Genomic DNA, 13,644 nt, shown 5'->3' with positions numbered 1-13,644 from the left:
TGTCATGAAACAATGTTGGTGTTTGTCAGTTCCTTAAGGATCTCTTCTCCTTCTTTCTCAGGTGGAGTGGGTGCAACAGCAGGTGGTGAAGAGGAGAACAAAGCGAGATTATAAACCCTCATATCCTGGTCCTGTACAGTCCAGTATGGCCCAGTCCAACTCCATTTACTTCAATGATGCTAAATGGAGCAGTATGTGGTACATAGTGAGTATTCTTAATCAACAATGCTGTACATCGTTCTTCTGAATTTCTAACGTTGAAAAACAAGTTGATAAAGTCTTGATCTTTGTCATGGTTTTCATCATTTCCTACTGCCAAAAAAACTTCTGAGCTGTTCAGCTCGAGTCCTTAACCAAGGTCTAACAGTAAATGAATCATCAAGCACATCTTATTCTGAAAGGCAAAAAGTCATGTTTGTATTCGATCGTGAAAATATATTTTCTTTCTCCTCAGAAATAACTTCTTTTTTGCTGATGTTAGCAAAGGCACACAGACAAAAGAGAAAATTACTCCATTCAATTTATTTGTGAAGCTTTTTTCACAATACATATTTTTCCTTATGCCTTGCAAATCCCACAGTGATCAATGAAAAGGTGAAACTTCGAGATAAACACTTATATAATGAAATTATTATCCAATAATATCATAGACTAGCTTCACATCCAGACGGATAAAATCAAGTCATGTCCCATGTTATTTGCAGCTGAATATTCTGTTTAAGTCCGCAATCCAGCCCATTATTGAATTGAAATGAGTTGCGAATGCTTTCATTAAAGACAATGTATCATGTTGTGCTTAGTTAAATGCAAAACCAAGCCAATCTTCTGCTTTTCAAGGCGGCTTTTCACTAAATCACAATGGCAGGTAGTAAAACTTTGGTGTTTTTAACTAAAACTAATTTGTCAGTTTAAATCTCGCTCAAAGGAAACGATACCCGTCACACCAGATTAGCCGAGTTTCTACATGTGAAAACCACCCAGAGAGATACATTGAACTTTCGTAAGGTCTATCATAACGTCTAGCGGAGACATTTTCTGTGAGGTGTACGAACAGGCTCGTGTTTTCATAGCTGTCATGTTCCTCAGCTCACGAGAGCCGATGGTGTGGTAAATCAGCACGTAGGGAATGTGAAGACATCCTTGCATTTTATTTCATTTTTTTACATGGTAAACAGCCATCTAGATTTGCCAGAATGTATGAAAGGTTGCACTTTGGCTGCGGCTGAAACCTTGAGTCATAGCACACATAGCAATTGTTGTCATCACTTTCTGTCTACGATCGTGTTTATAGCTTCGACCAAAACGGTGAGAGTGAACTAAGCACTTGTTCTCTAATGGGTTGTTACAGCTCTGTCAATGGTTAGTATGGCTCAGATAACATTAATACGTTGACCTGAATGCATCCATTTGGCTCAGGTTTCTCTTGTTGGCCTGCGAGTTGTAATTTGGGAGCAAATAAACTTGACTTTCCAGGATGGGGTCTAATTCCAACTCCAGGCCCAATGAAACCGTACATTTGGTTCCATGTGACGTATGTAATAACAGTGTCTGAGATGCATGAGGAAAGATGCAGTAATTTACAAAGATATGTTTTTAAAATAATGTTAGCTTGTTACCACATGCTTGGGATTTTAAAGGCACCAGAAATAGCCAAGATTTTACTCGGGCCTTGTGTTTAGCATGCATGTTGCAGACACATTGAGCTGTGGTATTCGTGGGAGATGTGGGATTGAATCCACTCTACCCTGTTTCTCTATCTCTATTTTGTTTTAAATAATAACCAGAAGACCCAAATTTTCTTTGTATTTGCAAACATATACACTAAATTTATTTATGCTAATCCTTCAAAATTCCTTTATGTACATTTCTGTTCAAAGGTTTGGGGGTCTGTAAGCCTTTTTAAAGTCTCTTATGTTCATCAAAGCTGCATTTATTTGATCATAAATATAGTAATATTGTGAAATATTTTTATAATTTAAAATAACTGTTTTCTATTGTAATATATTTAAAAATATAATGTATTCCTGTGATGCAAAGCTGAATTTTCAGCATAATTACTCCAGTCTTCAGTGTCACATGATCCTTCAGAAATCATTCTGATATGCTGATTGATTTGCTGCTTATAAACATTTATTATTATTATAATCAGTGTTAAAACCATGATACGTTTTTTTTCAGGATCATTTGATGAATATAAAGTTCAAAAGAACAGCGTTTCTTTGAAGTTTAATTATTTTGTAACATTGTAAATGTCTTTACTGTCACTTTTGATCAATGTAATGCATCCTTGATGAATAAAAGTATTGGTTCTTTACAGTAACAACAAAAAAAACTTACCAACTAACTGCAAACTTTTGAACAGTAGTGTAAGCATACAGTTTGTTACTCTTCACCTAATTAGATTGTTTCACGTCCTCTTTTATCTCCATCTTTGCAGCACTGTAATGATAACATCCATAACTGTCAGTCTGACATGAATATCGTGGGCGCGTGGAAGAGAGGCTATACGGGGAAGGATGTGGTGGTTACCATTCTGGATGACGGTATTGAGAGGAACCACCCAGATCTCATTCAGAACTATGTAAGTGTATCTGTGTGTGTGAGACTTTTAAAAACAATTAATTAATTCTAGCATATTGCATATACTCTGCATTATATACTTAGGAGTGGTTACATGTTTAGTCAAATTTTGTGTAAAACCATATAAATTATAATTAAAATTATAATAAAAATAAAAGGTGTTTGATATTTAATAAGAGATTCATTTGTTGCAGTAGAAATGGTAGGTCAGGTTGAGCACATCGCACACAGCAGGTTTTCTATGTAATTAATGTGCTTTGTTGTTGCACAGTGTCTGTCATCCAGGTATTGCTTTCTTACAGTAAAAATCCATTTTAGTTACATTGAGCTATTTTATTGAGACGGCTTAGAATTTAACAGAATGTTGGTTTATTTATAATTAACATTTTTCTCGTCTAATCTGAAATCTTGAATTTTTCCCCATTGAACTTCTTGCAGTGCATTCTGGGATACATGTGATACTGCCTTAGAATTTGGCTAAAACACTGTATCAGTATCAGACTTTAAAGGGATATTTCACCCAAAAATTTTTTAAATTCTGTCATTAATTACTCGCCTTCATGTCGTTCCAAACCAATAAGATCTTAGTTCATCTTCGGAACACAAATTAAGATATTTTTGATGAAATGCGAGAGCTTTCTGACCCTCCCATAGACAGCAACAGAGCTACCATGTTCAAGGCCCAGAAAGGTAGTAAGGACATCGTTAAAATAGTCCATGTGACATCAGTGGTTCAACTCGAATGTTAAGAAGCTACGAGAACCACAAACTACTTTTTGTGCATAAAGAAATCTAAAATTTTCTTCTCATCTGTGTTAGTCTTCAGTACCACAACTGATGTCACATGGACTATTTTAATGATGTCCTTACTACCTTTCTGGGCCGTGAACGTTTCAGTTGTGTTGCTGTCTATGCAGGATCAGAAAGTTCTTAGATTTCATCAAAAATATCTTAATTTGTTTTCCGAATATGAACAAAGGTCTTACGGGTTTGGAACGACGTGAGGGTGAGTAATTAATGACAGAATTTTTGGGTAACCTAACCCTTTAAGGTCGAGGTGTCAGGCATTAAATGCAAGGTGCAAAGGCTCATTACACAGGGATGGAGACCAGAGAACATTTTTTGAATTAATGCCAATGGAGGAGAGGTTTCACTACGCTCAATGAACTGCTTTTGTGGGAAAACAGCTTATCATTTAATAAACTGACAGCATATCGGCTAATTTTCAACATTTTTGCCATCAAACATTCATTGCCAACCTAAAAACTAGGATTTGGATCAGAGCAAGTGAGCAAAACAAAGACTGTTAGTATATTGACTGATGTTTTTGTGTTTATATAAGCCCTGTCCTAAAAATAAATGTACAAAATTCACATGCTCACATGTAAAATTCCAGAAATTTTGCACTATTTTGTTCACTTTTAGCATTTTTGAAGTGCCCTAATTGGCACATTCACATAATGGACGGACAAATCCACATTTGACCATGTTCTCATGTGTCTTTCTCTTCCTTTGATCTGTTTGCAGGATAATGAGGCCAGTTATGATGTGAACGGTAATGACATGGATCCCATGCCCCGATACGATGCCAGTAATGAGAACAAGTAAGAGTGAAGTTCATTACGCACGCACGCGCTCAATTCTTTGAGCATATCAGGTCATTATAACCCTGGAAAGGCTTTGTTTATACAGTCCTCTCTGTGGTGTGTGTGTGAATGTGGGTATTTGGCTTCTGATCTGTGTGCTAGTAAGAGTGGTTGGCATGTTTGTTTGGCGAATGTGGGTTTTTGGAGTTTGCTTTCTGTGCGTTTGAGGGTTTCTTAGGTGTATGAGTAAATATGGCGCTTGGCTTGCAATCGGTGTGTGTAGAAGTAAGTGTATTTGGCATGTTTGTTTGGCAAAATGGGATTTTTGGAATTCGCTTTCTGTGAGAGCTTATGCGTGTGTGTGGAAATTTTGGCACAAATCAGTGTGTATTTGGAAGTGTTTGGTGAATGTTGAGATTTGGTTTGTTGTGTGTGTATATATGGGTGTGTTTGGTGAGTGGGTGGAGGCCCCCATGTGTTTTTGCGACTGCCACTCTGCCAGTGTGTGTGAGCCTGTGCCAGATGGCTCTGCAGCTTTTTTGGACCGTTCAGACTGAAAGCTTGGCCCAGGCTCTGATCCTCTGTGCCATTACGTTTCTGCGAGGAGCTCCAGTGCAATGCAATTCTGCAACGGATGAGCGAAAACTGAACCCCATCTGCTCCCTTCATAGAGTAAAGCATCCCTGAATGACAGTAATTTACTCACCTTCATGCCATTCCAGATTTTTTATTTTTTTTTTGTAGAATGCAAGAGAAGAAATTTTCAGGAATGTTCACAAAGCTGTCTACTGTAACATAACTTTTAAAATATAAAATGACGCTATATTTGAAAGTGAATTTTCACAAACTGGTCACATTTGGTCTTTAAATCAAAACAAATAAATGATGTATTGTGCAGTGTTATTTTAGTAATATTTATATACTATTATAGTTTCTGTTAATATTTTGTATTGACTTTTTTCATTTTTTTTTAAACATTGCTATTATGGTTTATTTTCTTGTAGTTTTAGTTCAGTTTTGGTTATTTCTAGTTAGTTTTAGCTTCAACTTATGGAACTTTTTTCTCATTTTTGTTCATTTGAAATGTTTCGTCTTTTTAATTTGTAATTTAATTGAATTTTAGCTTTTAAATTCAGCATTTCAATTTTTTTTTGATAATTTTAGTTTTAGTTAACAATATTAACCTTGTTTGTGTAAAATTTTGCTTTTTTTTAGGACCATTTTTATGACAAAAAGGCACATTTCTAATCCACCAATTCTCATTACCTTAAATGTAAAGAAAACGCAACTTTTTAAAAATTAAATGGTAAAATATTTATCCGAGTCCAACAAGTCTCTATGTACCTTTTCCATTGTCTAACATTTTCCCCCTGTATTATTATTTTAGGAAAGTGATAGCACACCTTTCCTCAATCTGCGCGATTTGAGATATGATTCATGTCCGCAGCTCAAATGGTGCAGGACGAGTTATGTGCTAAAATGTAATACTTATCCCAAAGAATGAGCAATAATAGAAGTGATTTTTGCGTTGCCTGTCTCAGACACCTCTAAAGGCTTCACAAACCCCCATCTGGAGGTGTATGTGAATGCACGTACGCACGAGTGTTTTGCTGTCGTGAGCACTATTCCCCCGCTTAATTTACACTTTCAGGAGCCCCATTAGAAGTATTTCCGTGGCCCGAGGAAAAGGGGAGTGTTTGACGCTGTCACTGTTTTCAGGAGGAAGCATGTGGTGGAGACGGAGAGGGAGGTTTAGGTCTGCATGTATAGACACGCTCTATAGAATACCATCCACCTCCTGCCCTGGCTTCTTCTGTCTTTGTCAGGCTTCGAGTGCAGAATGTTCAAAAGTTCTCGCCTCATAAAGGAAGTATAGACAACTATATGGCAATTGAATTAACTCCTTTAAATTGGGCATATCCTACATTTTTTGTACCATTTTATTTTCTCAAAGTCTGCTTCTAATGTTAGTTGAGATTAACAAAATTTAGTTATGACCTTTTTCCAGCTTCCTCTGATCAGGAAATTAAATGGGCTGATTTTGCTATTGTGTCTTTAAGGGGGTATTAAGACATAAATGTTTTTCTCTATTAAAAGTTGCCCAGAATTATTGTCATCCTTTTATTTAATACTTTTTGCAACCTTCATTTGCCAAGATAACAGCTCTGAGTCTCTCCTATAGAGTCTGATGAGTTTGGATAACACCTGACAAGGGATCAGAGACCATTTTTTCATACACAATCTCCTCACATTCTTCAGATTCCCAGCTCCATGTTGGTGCTTCTCCTCTTCAGTTCACTCCACTTGTTTTCTATAGGGTTCAGGTCAGAAGACTGGGGTGGATTTAGCAGAACCTTCATTTAGCTCTCAGTGACCCATTTTTGTGTTGATTTTGACTTTTGTTTTGGATCATTGTTTTGATGGAATATCCAACCGTGGATTTTTAGCAGGGAGGGGCAGAATTAGATTTTTATCTGTTGCTATTTGCTAGAATTCATGGTGCTGTGTATCTGAACAAGATGTCCAGGACCTCCGGCAGAAAAATAGGCCCATAACATTAAAGATACAGGAGTATATTTCATTGTACACATGGGGTACTTTTTCTTTTTTTTTTCTTATCTCTGCATCCCTTTAAACCCATCTCATGTGTGCCAAAAAGTTTTTTAGTTTCATCTGTACATAGAACTCCTGTTTGAAGTTCCAGTAGTGACTGGCACATGCTGGAGTTAGTTTTTGAATGAGAGCAGATGTTCTGTTTTTTCCCTGAAACCCTCCCAAACAACTTGTGGTGATGTAGGTTAGGGTTGTGCAAAAAATCACATGCGATTTGTCATGCGCATCTCTTTAGTAAAGCCGGTTCTGTGATTAGTACATCTCCATCATGTGCTTTCAGATGGAGCAGCATTACTGACAAGCTACGCAATATCACGTTCATAATCGCAGGCGATTCATCGCCGATAATGAACGCGATATTGCGTAGCTTATCAGTACAAGCACGTGATGGAGATTTACTAATCACAGAACCGGCTATACTGACGAGATGCGCATGATAATCGCATTCGATTATTTGCACATAATTTTTGAGGCTTTCTGACCCCAAGACTCTCCTATTTTCTGCAATTCTCCAGCTTTGATCCTTGGAGAGTATGCCAAGTTCACACGTACTCCGTCTGCAGTGTGTGTACAGTACGTGTACGCAGTGCAGAAGCAGCACAGACTCATTTTGCTTTCGCACAGGACGCGTTTGCAGTCCGCTCCTGATCCGCAGCCGTTTACTACAAACACAACATTTATCCATTATTTTGATTTCAAATCCAAACGTTGTTTCTGAAAATGCTTTTTCAGCATTGTGATTCTCTTTTATCACAGTACAGTAATACAGTCTTTCATAGACATATTCACGTTTAAACTCAATAAATATAACTTTGTTTAACTACCACCTCGAGTGCCATCTATTATTGCCTTGTTTATCTAAAAGTGCACTTTTCCTTGTTTTAAATCTAGCCAAAAAGCCATGTGTTGACTGTGAAACAGTAGACTTTAATTATATGCATTTATAGAAATAGAAATAGATTCCGTGCAGAAACGATTGCAGCATGACTGCTGCAGACGCACCGCTCCTGGAGCACACTGCCAGACCGCAATTGCGTGTGAATGCTCTGATCCGTTAACATGGGCGCGGAAAAAATACGCACCACAGGCGGAGTGTGTGAACCTGGCGTTACACAGCATGATTATTACACAGGTGTTTCTGTGAGTTGGTCTCTATTTCTTAGAGCAAAGCTGCATAAACTGCATATCAGGCATTTATGTAATGCATCTAATTTGTGCATAAATGGCTGTTATGTTAAATAAAGTTGACTAACTACAGCAAATCAAGTACCTGCACGCCAGTGTTGTTGTCTCGTCTCCCCTCAGACGCGCTGCAATGGTGGTCCTGTGCACAATTCTCGAAACACCCACAAAATGGCAGCGTTTATCAGTGAATCCGATATTACAAAACCGATATTCGATTATGGTAAAATGGTTAAATATCGGGGAAAATATCGGTAAATCGATATATCGGTCGATCTCTACTGTGAATTAAACTTGGTTCTCGCGAGACTAGCATATTCTCCTCGGAGGTTACGCTACGCCTATGTCATCCACTGGAACGCCACTCTCTCATGAATGTGTGTACGACAGTTAGCGGACGCTAGAGATTTCAGTTTATAAAGTTTTAAAGGGGTCATATGATGCAATTTCAAGTTTTCCTTTCTCTTTGGAGTGTTACAAGCTGATTGTGCATAGATAAGATCCCTGAAGTTGCAAAGACTAAAGTCTCAAAACCAAAGAGATATTCTTGATCAAAGTTAAGACTCTGCCACGCCCCCCTAAAACGGCTCATTCTAACACGCCCCCACATATCTACCTCACTATGTGGGGGCGTGTTTAGAACGAGCCGTTTTAGGGGGGCGTGGCAGAGTCTTAACTTTGATCAAGAATATCTCTTTGGTTTTGAGACTTTAGTCTTTGCAACTTCAGAAATATTTGCATAATGCCGCCCAAATGTAAACGCAAAGAAAGAAGGCGTAGTTTCAGTAACCGCAGTTAGTGTTGAAGCAGCCATGTCAGGGAGACGCTGTGTTTCTAGGCGAAAGCAAAAGCACTTTATTTGGTCTTCCGAATAAATATGCAAGTAGATGCATTTAGGAATCTTTAAGATCACTTACAACAGAACAGCAATCATTCAAAGCGCGCACAGAGAGCCGTGTTTCAGACAATGCGCGTACACAGAATTGATTCCTCTTTCGCATATCCTTGCATCTGAATGAACACACACAAAATTATCTCAAAATAACCGTCTCTGCAAGTATTCTCGTAAACGCAGTCGGTTATGTCTTAAGCAGGGGCGTAAATTTCGTCTAACAGTAGGGGGTACAATAAACATAAAATTTCTCAAGAGCAATATTTGAAGGGGACACAAGGCGTAGCATATTTTCTTAGCGATAGATGCTATTTACACTAAGTGCAAATAGCTATTTATACTATATTAAAATAGCAGGATATTCTGCTAATTACTTATTGCCAATAGTGGCAATTAACTGGACCTCTGCATTGTAATACATTATAAAACAGTATGCAATGATAACTTATTGAGTGTAAATTTTAATTCAAATTATTAAATGGAAGCCACCTTATTGGGACAAAAGCCCTCCCTACACCTACACCTACCCTAACCCTACCCGATACTTTTTCAACTTTTTGATTATTTCCTTCATTTTTATAAAAAAATTAATGCTTTTCTGATGTGATTTTGAAATTTGAAAAGGGAGAAAAAAAGTTTGCCAAATTTCAGATTCGAACCAGGGTCGATTGCGTCAAAAGGTGGTTGACACGCGTTTTACCATCTGCGTCACTGGAGCTGACGACTGGTGACCGTCTTTTGTAATGTTGACTAGCCCACTCACACGTTGGTGGATGGAGTTAATATAATAGCCTTTGCCAACGATTTTTTTTTATTCCCAACAGTTAAACAGTTGCCCACAGAAAAAAAACAAGGGGGAAAAAAATATGCTGCAGCACCCCCACTTCCCGCGCCTGTGATGTATACACAGAGGAATGGCTTACTACTATTAGTGCATCAGGGAGACCGTGCCAATTTAGACAACTCCAAGCTGTTGTGGTCGCGCCGTGACGGCGCTCGTGTCCGTTGTATCCGTCACAGTGTTGCCAAGTCCACGGTTTTCCCGTGGAATTGGGATACTTTATCACTGTTGCTGCGGGTTGTTTTTCATGTCCGCGGGTTGAAGCGACAAAAAACACCTTTTCATTAGCCCCCAGAACACGATTTTTAGCGGGGGACCCCTTGAAACGCGGTTAGTTTTGAGTAGCAATTGGGCGGGTTTTGTTATGAAAACCTGGCAACCATTCCCCTCAAGCAGGTAACGTTATTATTGCTAACACAGCAGATTTATCGAAAATACATTGGCATCATCTGTATTAAAGAGAAACGAATCACTTCATCCGATGTTTAAGTGAAGAAATTAGCCTTGACAGCCTTACTTACTGGACTTCCTCAACTATTGGCTTTGTTCTCTCTCACCAGACTTGTGTGTGTGTGTAGGTGATGTAAAAGATGAAAGCAGGCATTTGGACCAAAGTGAGGCAAGGGAGGGGAGACTCAAAATGTTTCTAACTTAAAACGCATTTTTGCCCCGTTTGTGTTGTTTTACTACTTACAATTGATTAACGTATAAAACATTGTTATTTACAATGCACAGCGTGGTTTTTAAATCATATTTTTAGGGGGGGACAACCCTCAGATGGGGGGGGTCCTGTCCCCCAGACTCCCAACCCCCCCATGGTCTTAGTGAACGCAAACAGTGGTGAAAGAAATCTCAAGTGCATCATTTAATTGGATCCGTGCATTCGGTCTTAAAGGGGCAGCAGCCTATAAATACCTGCTGTTCCATAAGCGCCACCTGCTGTCAGAGTGACATTTACGTCTCATTCACAAAGCTAAAATCAAACCATTCAGTTTTTGCTTCAAATTTCGAAATTATACAATCTAATTGCAATCTAAACATGTATTTAGCATCTTTGTTTGGATCATGATTAAAATGCAGTGGTTGCCTCTGATTTTAAATGGAAAAAGCACAGGCAAAGCCTTAGTTTGTTTATATGAAGAGATTTTTATTTGTATTATTTAATTGTTTGATTTGGGATTTGTTAAAAAATTTCAAGTTAGTTTTATCATTTGACATATTTAAATTTTACAAAGAAATGTGCAGCATTTTGTTGAAGAAAAAAAAACACCTTTTCATTTATAATTTGACTTAAATCAAATTTTGTTAAAAATAAAAATTGTATTTTGAAATCAGTATCGTGAATCGCATCTCATCGCATCGTGAGTTGAGTGAATCGTTACATCCCTATATGCTACTAGTTTTTGCTGTGGTATCAAAGTAGTATTCTGTTATTTAAATAATAAAGAACCATATTTTTTTTGCTCATCTACAAAATTATCCGATCTGTTACTCAAAATCTGATATGATATTAATGCAATATGATCCGAGCCGTGGGTTTTGTGATCCGTTGCATTCCTACTCTCTTGACTTGTTATTTGAAGAAAAAAAGCAATCATTGAAGTTTTTAATCATGCTGATTTGTCCGCAGTGAAGTTCAGCCGATGTCTTATTTTTATTTTTTTATTCGGGCTACTTAAATTCATTTTGGGCTACCAAAATCTGAAGAATGTCTACCATCGATTTTGAAATTTTGCGAGCCCTGCATGTAATGCACTTTTTATGATGGATGGATGCGCTTTCTTGGACTTCTATTGGACTATTGAATCTCTACACCCATTCACTAGGAATATGAATGGTAATATATTTTACTCTATAATAATTTCTGATTTACTTCAGTGAATTAAAGATCAAAAGAACAAACAATGCAGATTTATTTTCACAGCCTTCTTTGCTCAGTTTTACCAAGGGTGCTAATAATTCTGACCATGACTTTTTTTGGGGTTTATTGAGTGATTCAGTAAAGTCTCCCCTGTCGTTTGGCCACTATCCTACACAAGCTGTTGATCTTTTATGTGCTGGAATGTTTTGTGTTGGTTCCTCCGCTGATAGTTTGTGTAATATGAGTCTTTATTTCCCTGCGGTGGGTTTTGACCGTGAGCTTCACCATCGGGGGTCGTTCTGAGTGACCGAGCGGCTGTACTGTAAATATTGGAAGTTCATATATCTGACAGATAAACATGGGCTTTGCACTAGACTTTCAGTGGAACTGCAGTTTATTGACCCAGTCTGACCTTTAAGCTGTATGTCAAATGTGCAGCACAACATCATGAGTGTGTGGCTGTGAACAGTGTATGTTATGTATGGTAAATGGGTTTATATGTTACATATAATATGATTATCAGTTTTTTTAGGGAACGTAGGAAAGGTTTCAGTGTCTTGTGCGGTTCTGGAAATGCTGAAATGCTGGAATGTTCCGTTCAGGTGTGGGTGTTTCTGGTTTTCTCATTGACCTGTATTTTGCTAGCAGATGTGACTTCGTCTCACAGAGCAGGGCTTTGACTATTGGCATATAGTCAGTTAGACAGGAGAAGACTGTCTGAATGACGTGTAAAATGACCAAACACTTTGTTTTTATGCCTAAATATTACTTTACAAAACTATGTGAAATCTAATGGTACAAGAACTGCAAGCTCTGTTTCATAAAACATTCTGAAATGTGTCGTGTACAAATATTTCCATCATAAAAATAGTGAGAGAAGCTGCAGAGGCGTTAAAATACAAACAGACACCATCAAACAAGCAATCTGTATAGTTTTACGTGAATTTTGGGATATTGCATAATGTTTGATTGAGGTGGATGCATTTTTCATTAGCATAAAAAGTTACAGTGACTTCCCCAGTGGGTAAATTTTTTTTTTCCATTTATATTTTGCAAATTGAATGGAAAAACTGCTTGTTCACAATTTTCTTGATAGATTTTTTTTTTAATTCCTTGAAAAATAGCTAGTTTGAACATTCTTGAACGAGTAAGTTAAACATGATAGTTAGCTAGTTTCCTGACTCACTCCCTTGAACATATGGATGCACTTTGTATGTGTGTATAGCTCTTTATTTCATATGGAAACAGGAAGCTGGGGTGAAACTTATGAAGGTTTTTTTTTTTTAAATTTTAGCCTTCGGTTTACATGACAGTTATAAACCATGATTTGCTACTTCCTATTGCTAGTTAAAGGCACAGTGGTTAACCAGAAAAATGTAAAATGCCCAAAAGGTTGCTGACCCCTGATTTTGATTAAAATCAACAAAAATGTTGACTCAGGTTTTTTTCTGAACTTATACAGTACCATTTAAAAGTTTCGGGTCAGCACATTTTTTATTATTTTATTCACCATGGATGCATTAAAGATCTGTGTGCATTAAAGATTACTTCCAGAATGAAAATTTCCTGATAATTTACTCACCCCCTTATCATCCAAAATGTTCATGTCTCTTTCTTCAGTCGAAATGAAATTAAGGTTTTATATCAATTTTATTTATTTTTTTAGAAAATGACAGATCGTTTCGCTAGATAAGACCCTTATTCCTCGGCTGGGATCATATAGAGCCCTTTGAAGCTGCATTAAAACTGCAATTTGGACCGTCAACCCGTTGACCACCATTGAAATCCACTACAAGGAGAAAATTCCAGGAATGTTTTACTCAAAAACCTTAAAGGGGTCCTATTATGCTTTTTCACTTTTTCAACTTCAGTTAGTCTGTAATGTTGCTGTTTGAGCATAAAAAAGATCTGCACAGTTACAAAGCTCAAAGTCCACTTCAAAAGGAGATATTTTATTTAACAGAAATCACTTTTCAAAAACTACAACGAACGACTCACTTGGACTACAACGCATATTTTCTGGGATTTGTGATATCACAAATATCGACGAATGGGACGAGACCTGGTTGAGCTGCACTAGAGAAGGCAA

General features: G+C 37.5%; 1 protein-coding gene across 1 annotated transcript in view; it reads left to right on the top strand.

Annotated features, from left to right (window-relative positions):
• The window catches only part of LOC107565122 (proprotein convertase subtilisin/kexin type 5-like), a 47,875-nt gene that overhangs the window by 7,450 nt on the left and 26,781 nt on the right, over positions 1-13,644 (top strand). Inside the window, exons 2-4 of the mRNA XM_016250335.1 lie at positions 39-205; positions 2,438-2,581; positions 4,108-4,184. Coding sequence (XP_016105821.1) covers positions 39-205; positions 2,438-2,581; positions 4,108-4,184 — 388 coding nt within the window. The remainder of the gene's footprint in view (positions 1-38; positions 206-2,437; positions 2,582-4,107; positions 4,185-13,644) is intronic.

The sequence above is a fragment of the Sinocyclocheilus grahami genome, unplaced genomic scaffold (assembly GCF_001515645.1).
Source record: "Sinocyclocheilus grahami isolate Dianchi unplaced genomic scaffold, SAMN03320097.WGS_v1.1 scaffold982.1, whole genome shotgun sequence".
NCBI classification, from domain to species: Eukaryota; Metazoa; Chordata; class Actinopteri; order Cypriniformes; family Cyprinidae; genus Sinocyclocheilus; species Sinocyclocheilus grahami.
Note: the sequence above shows the minus strand (reverse complement) of the source record. Positions and strands in the feature narration are given on the sequence as shown.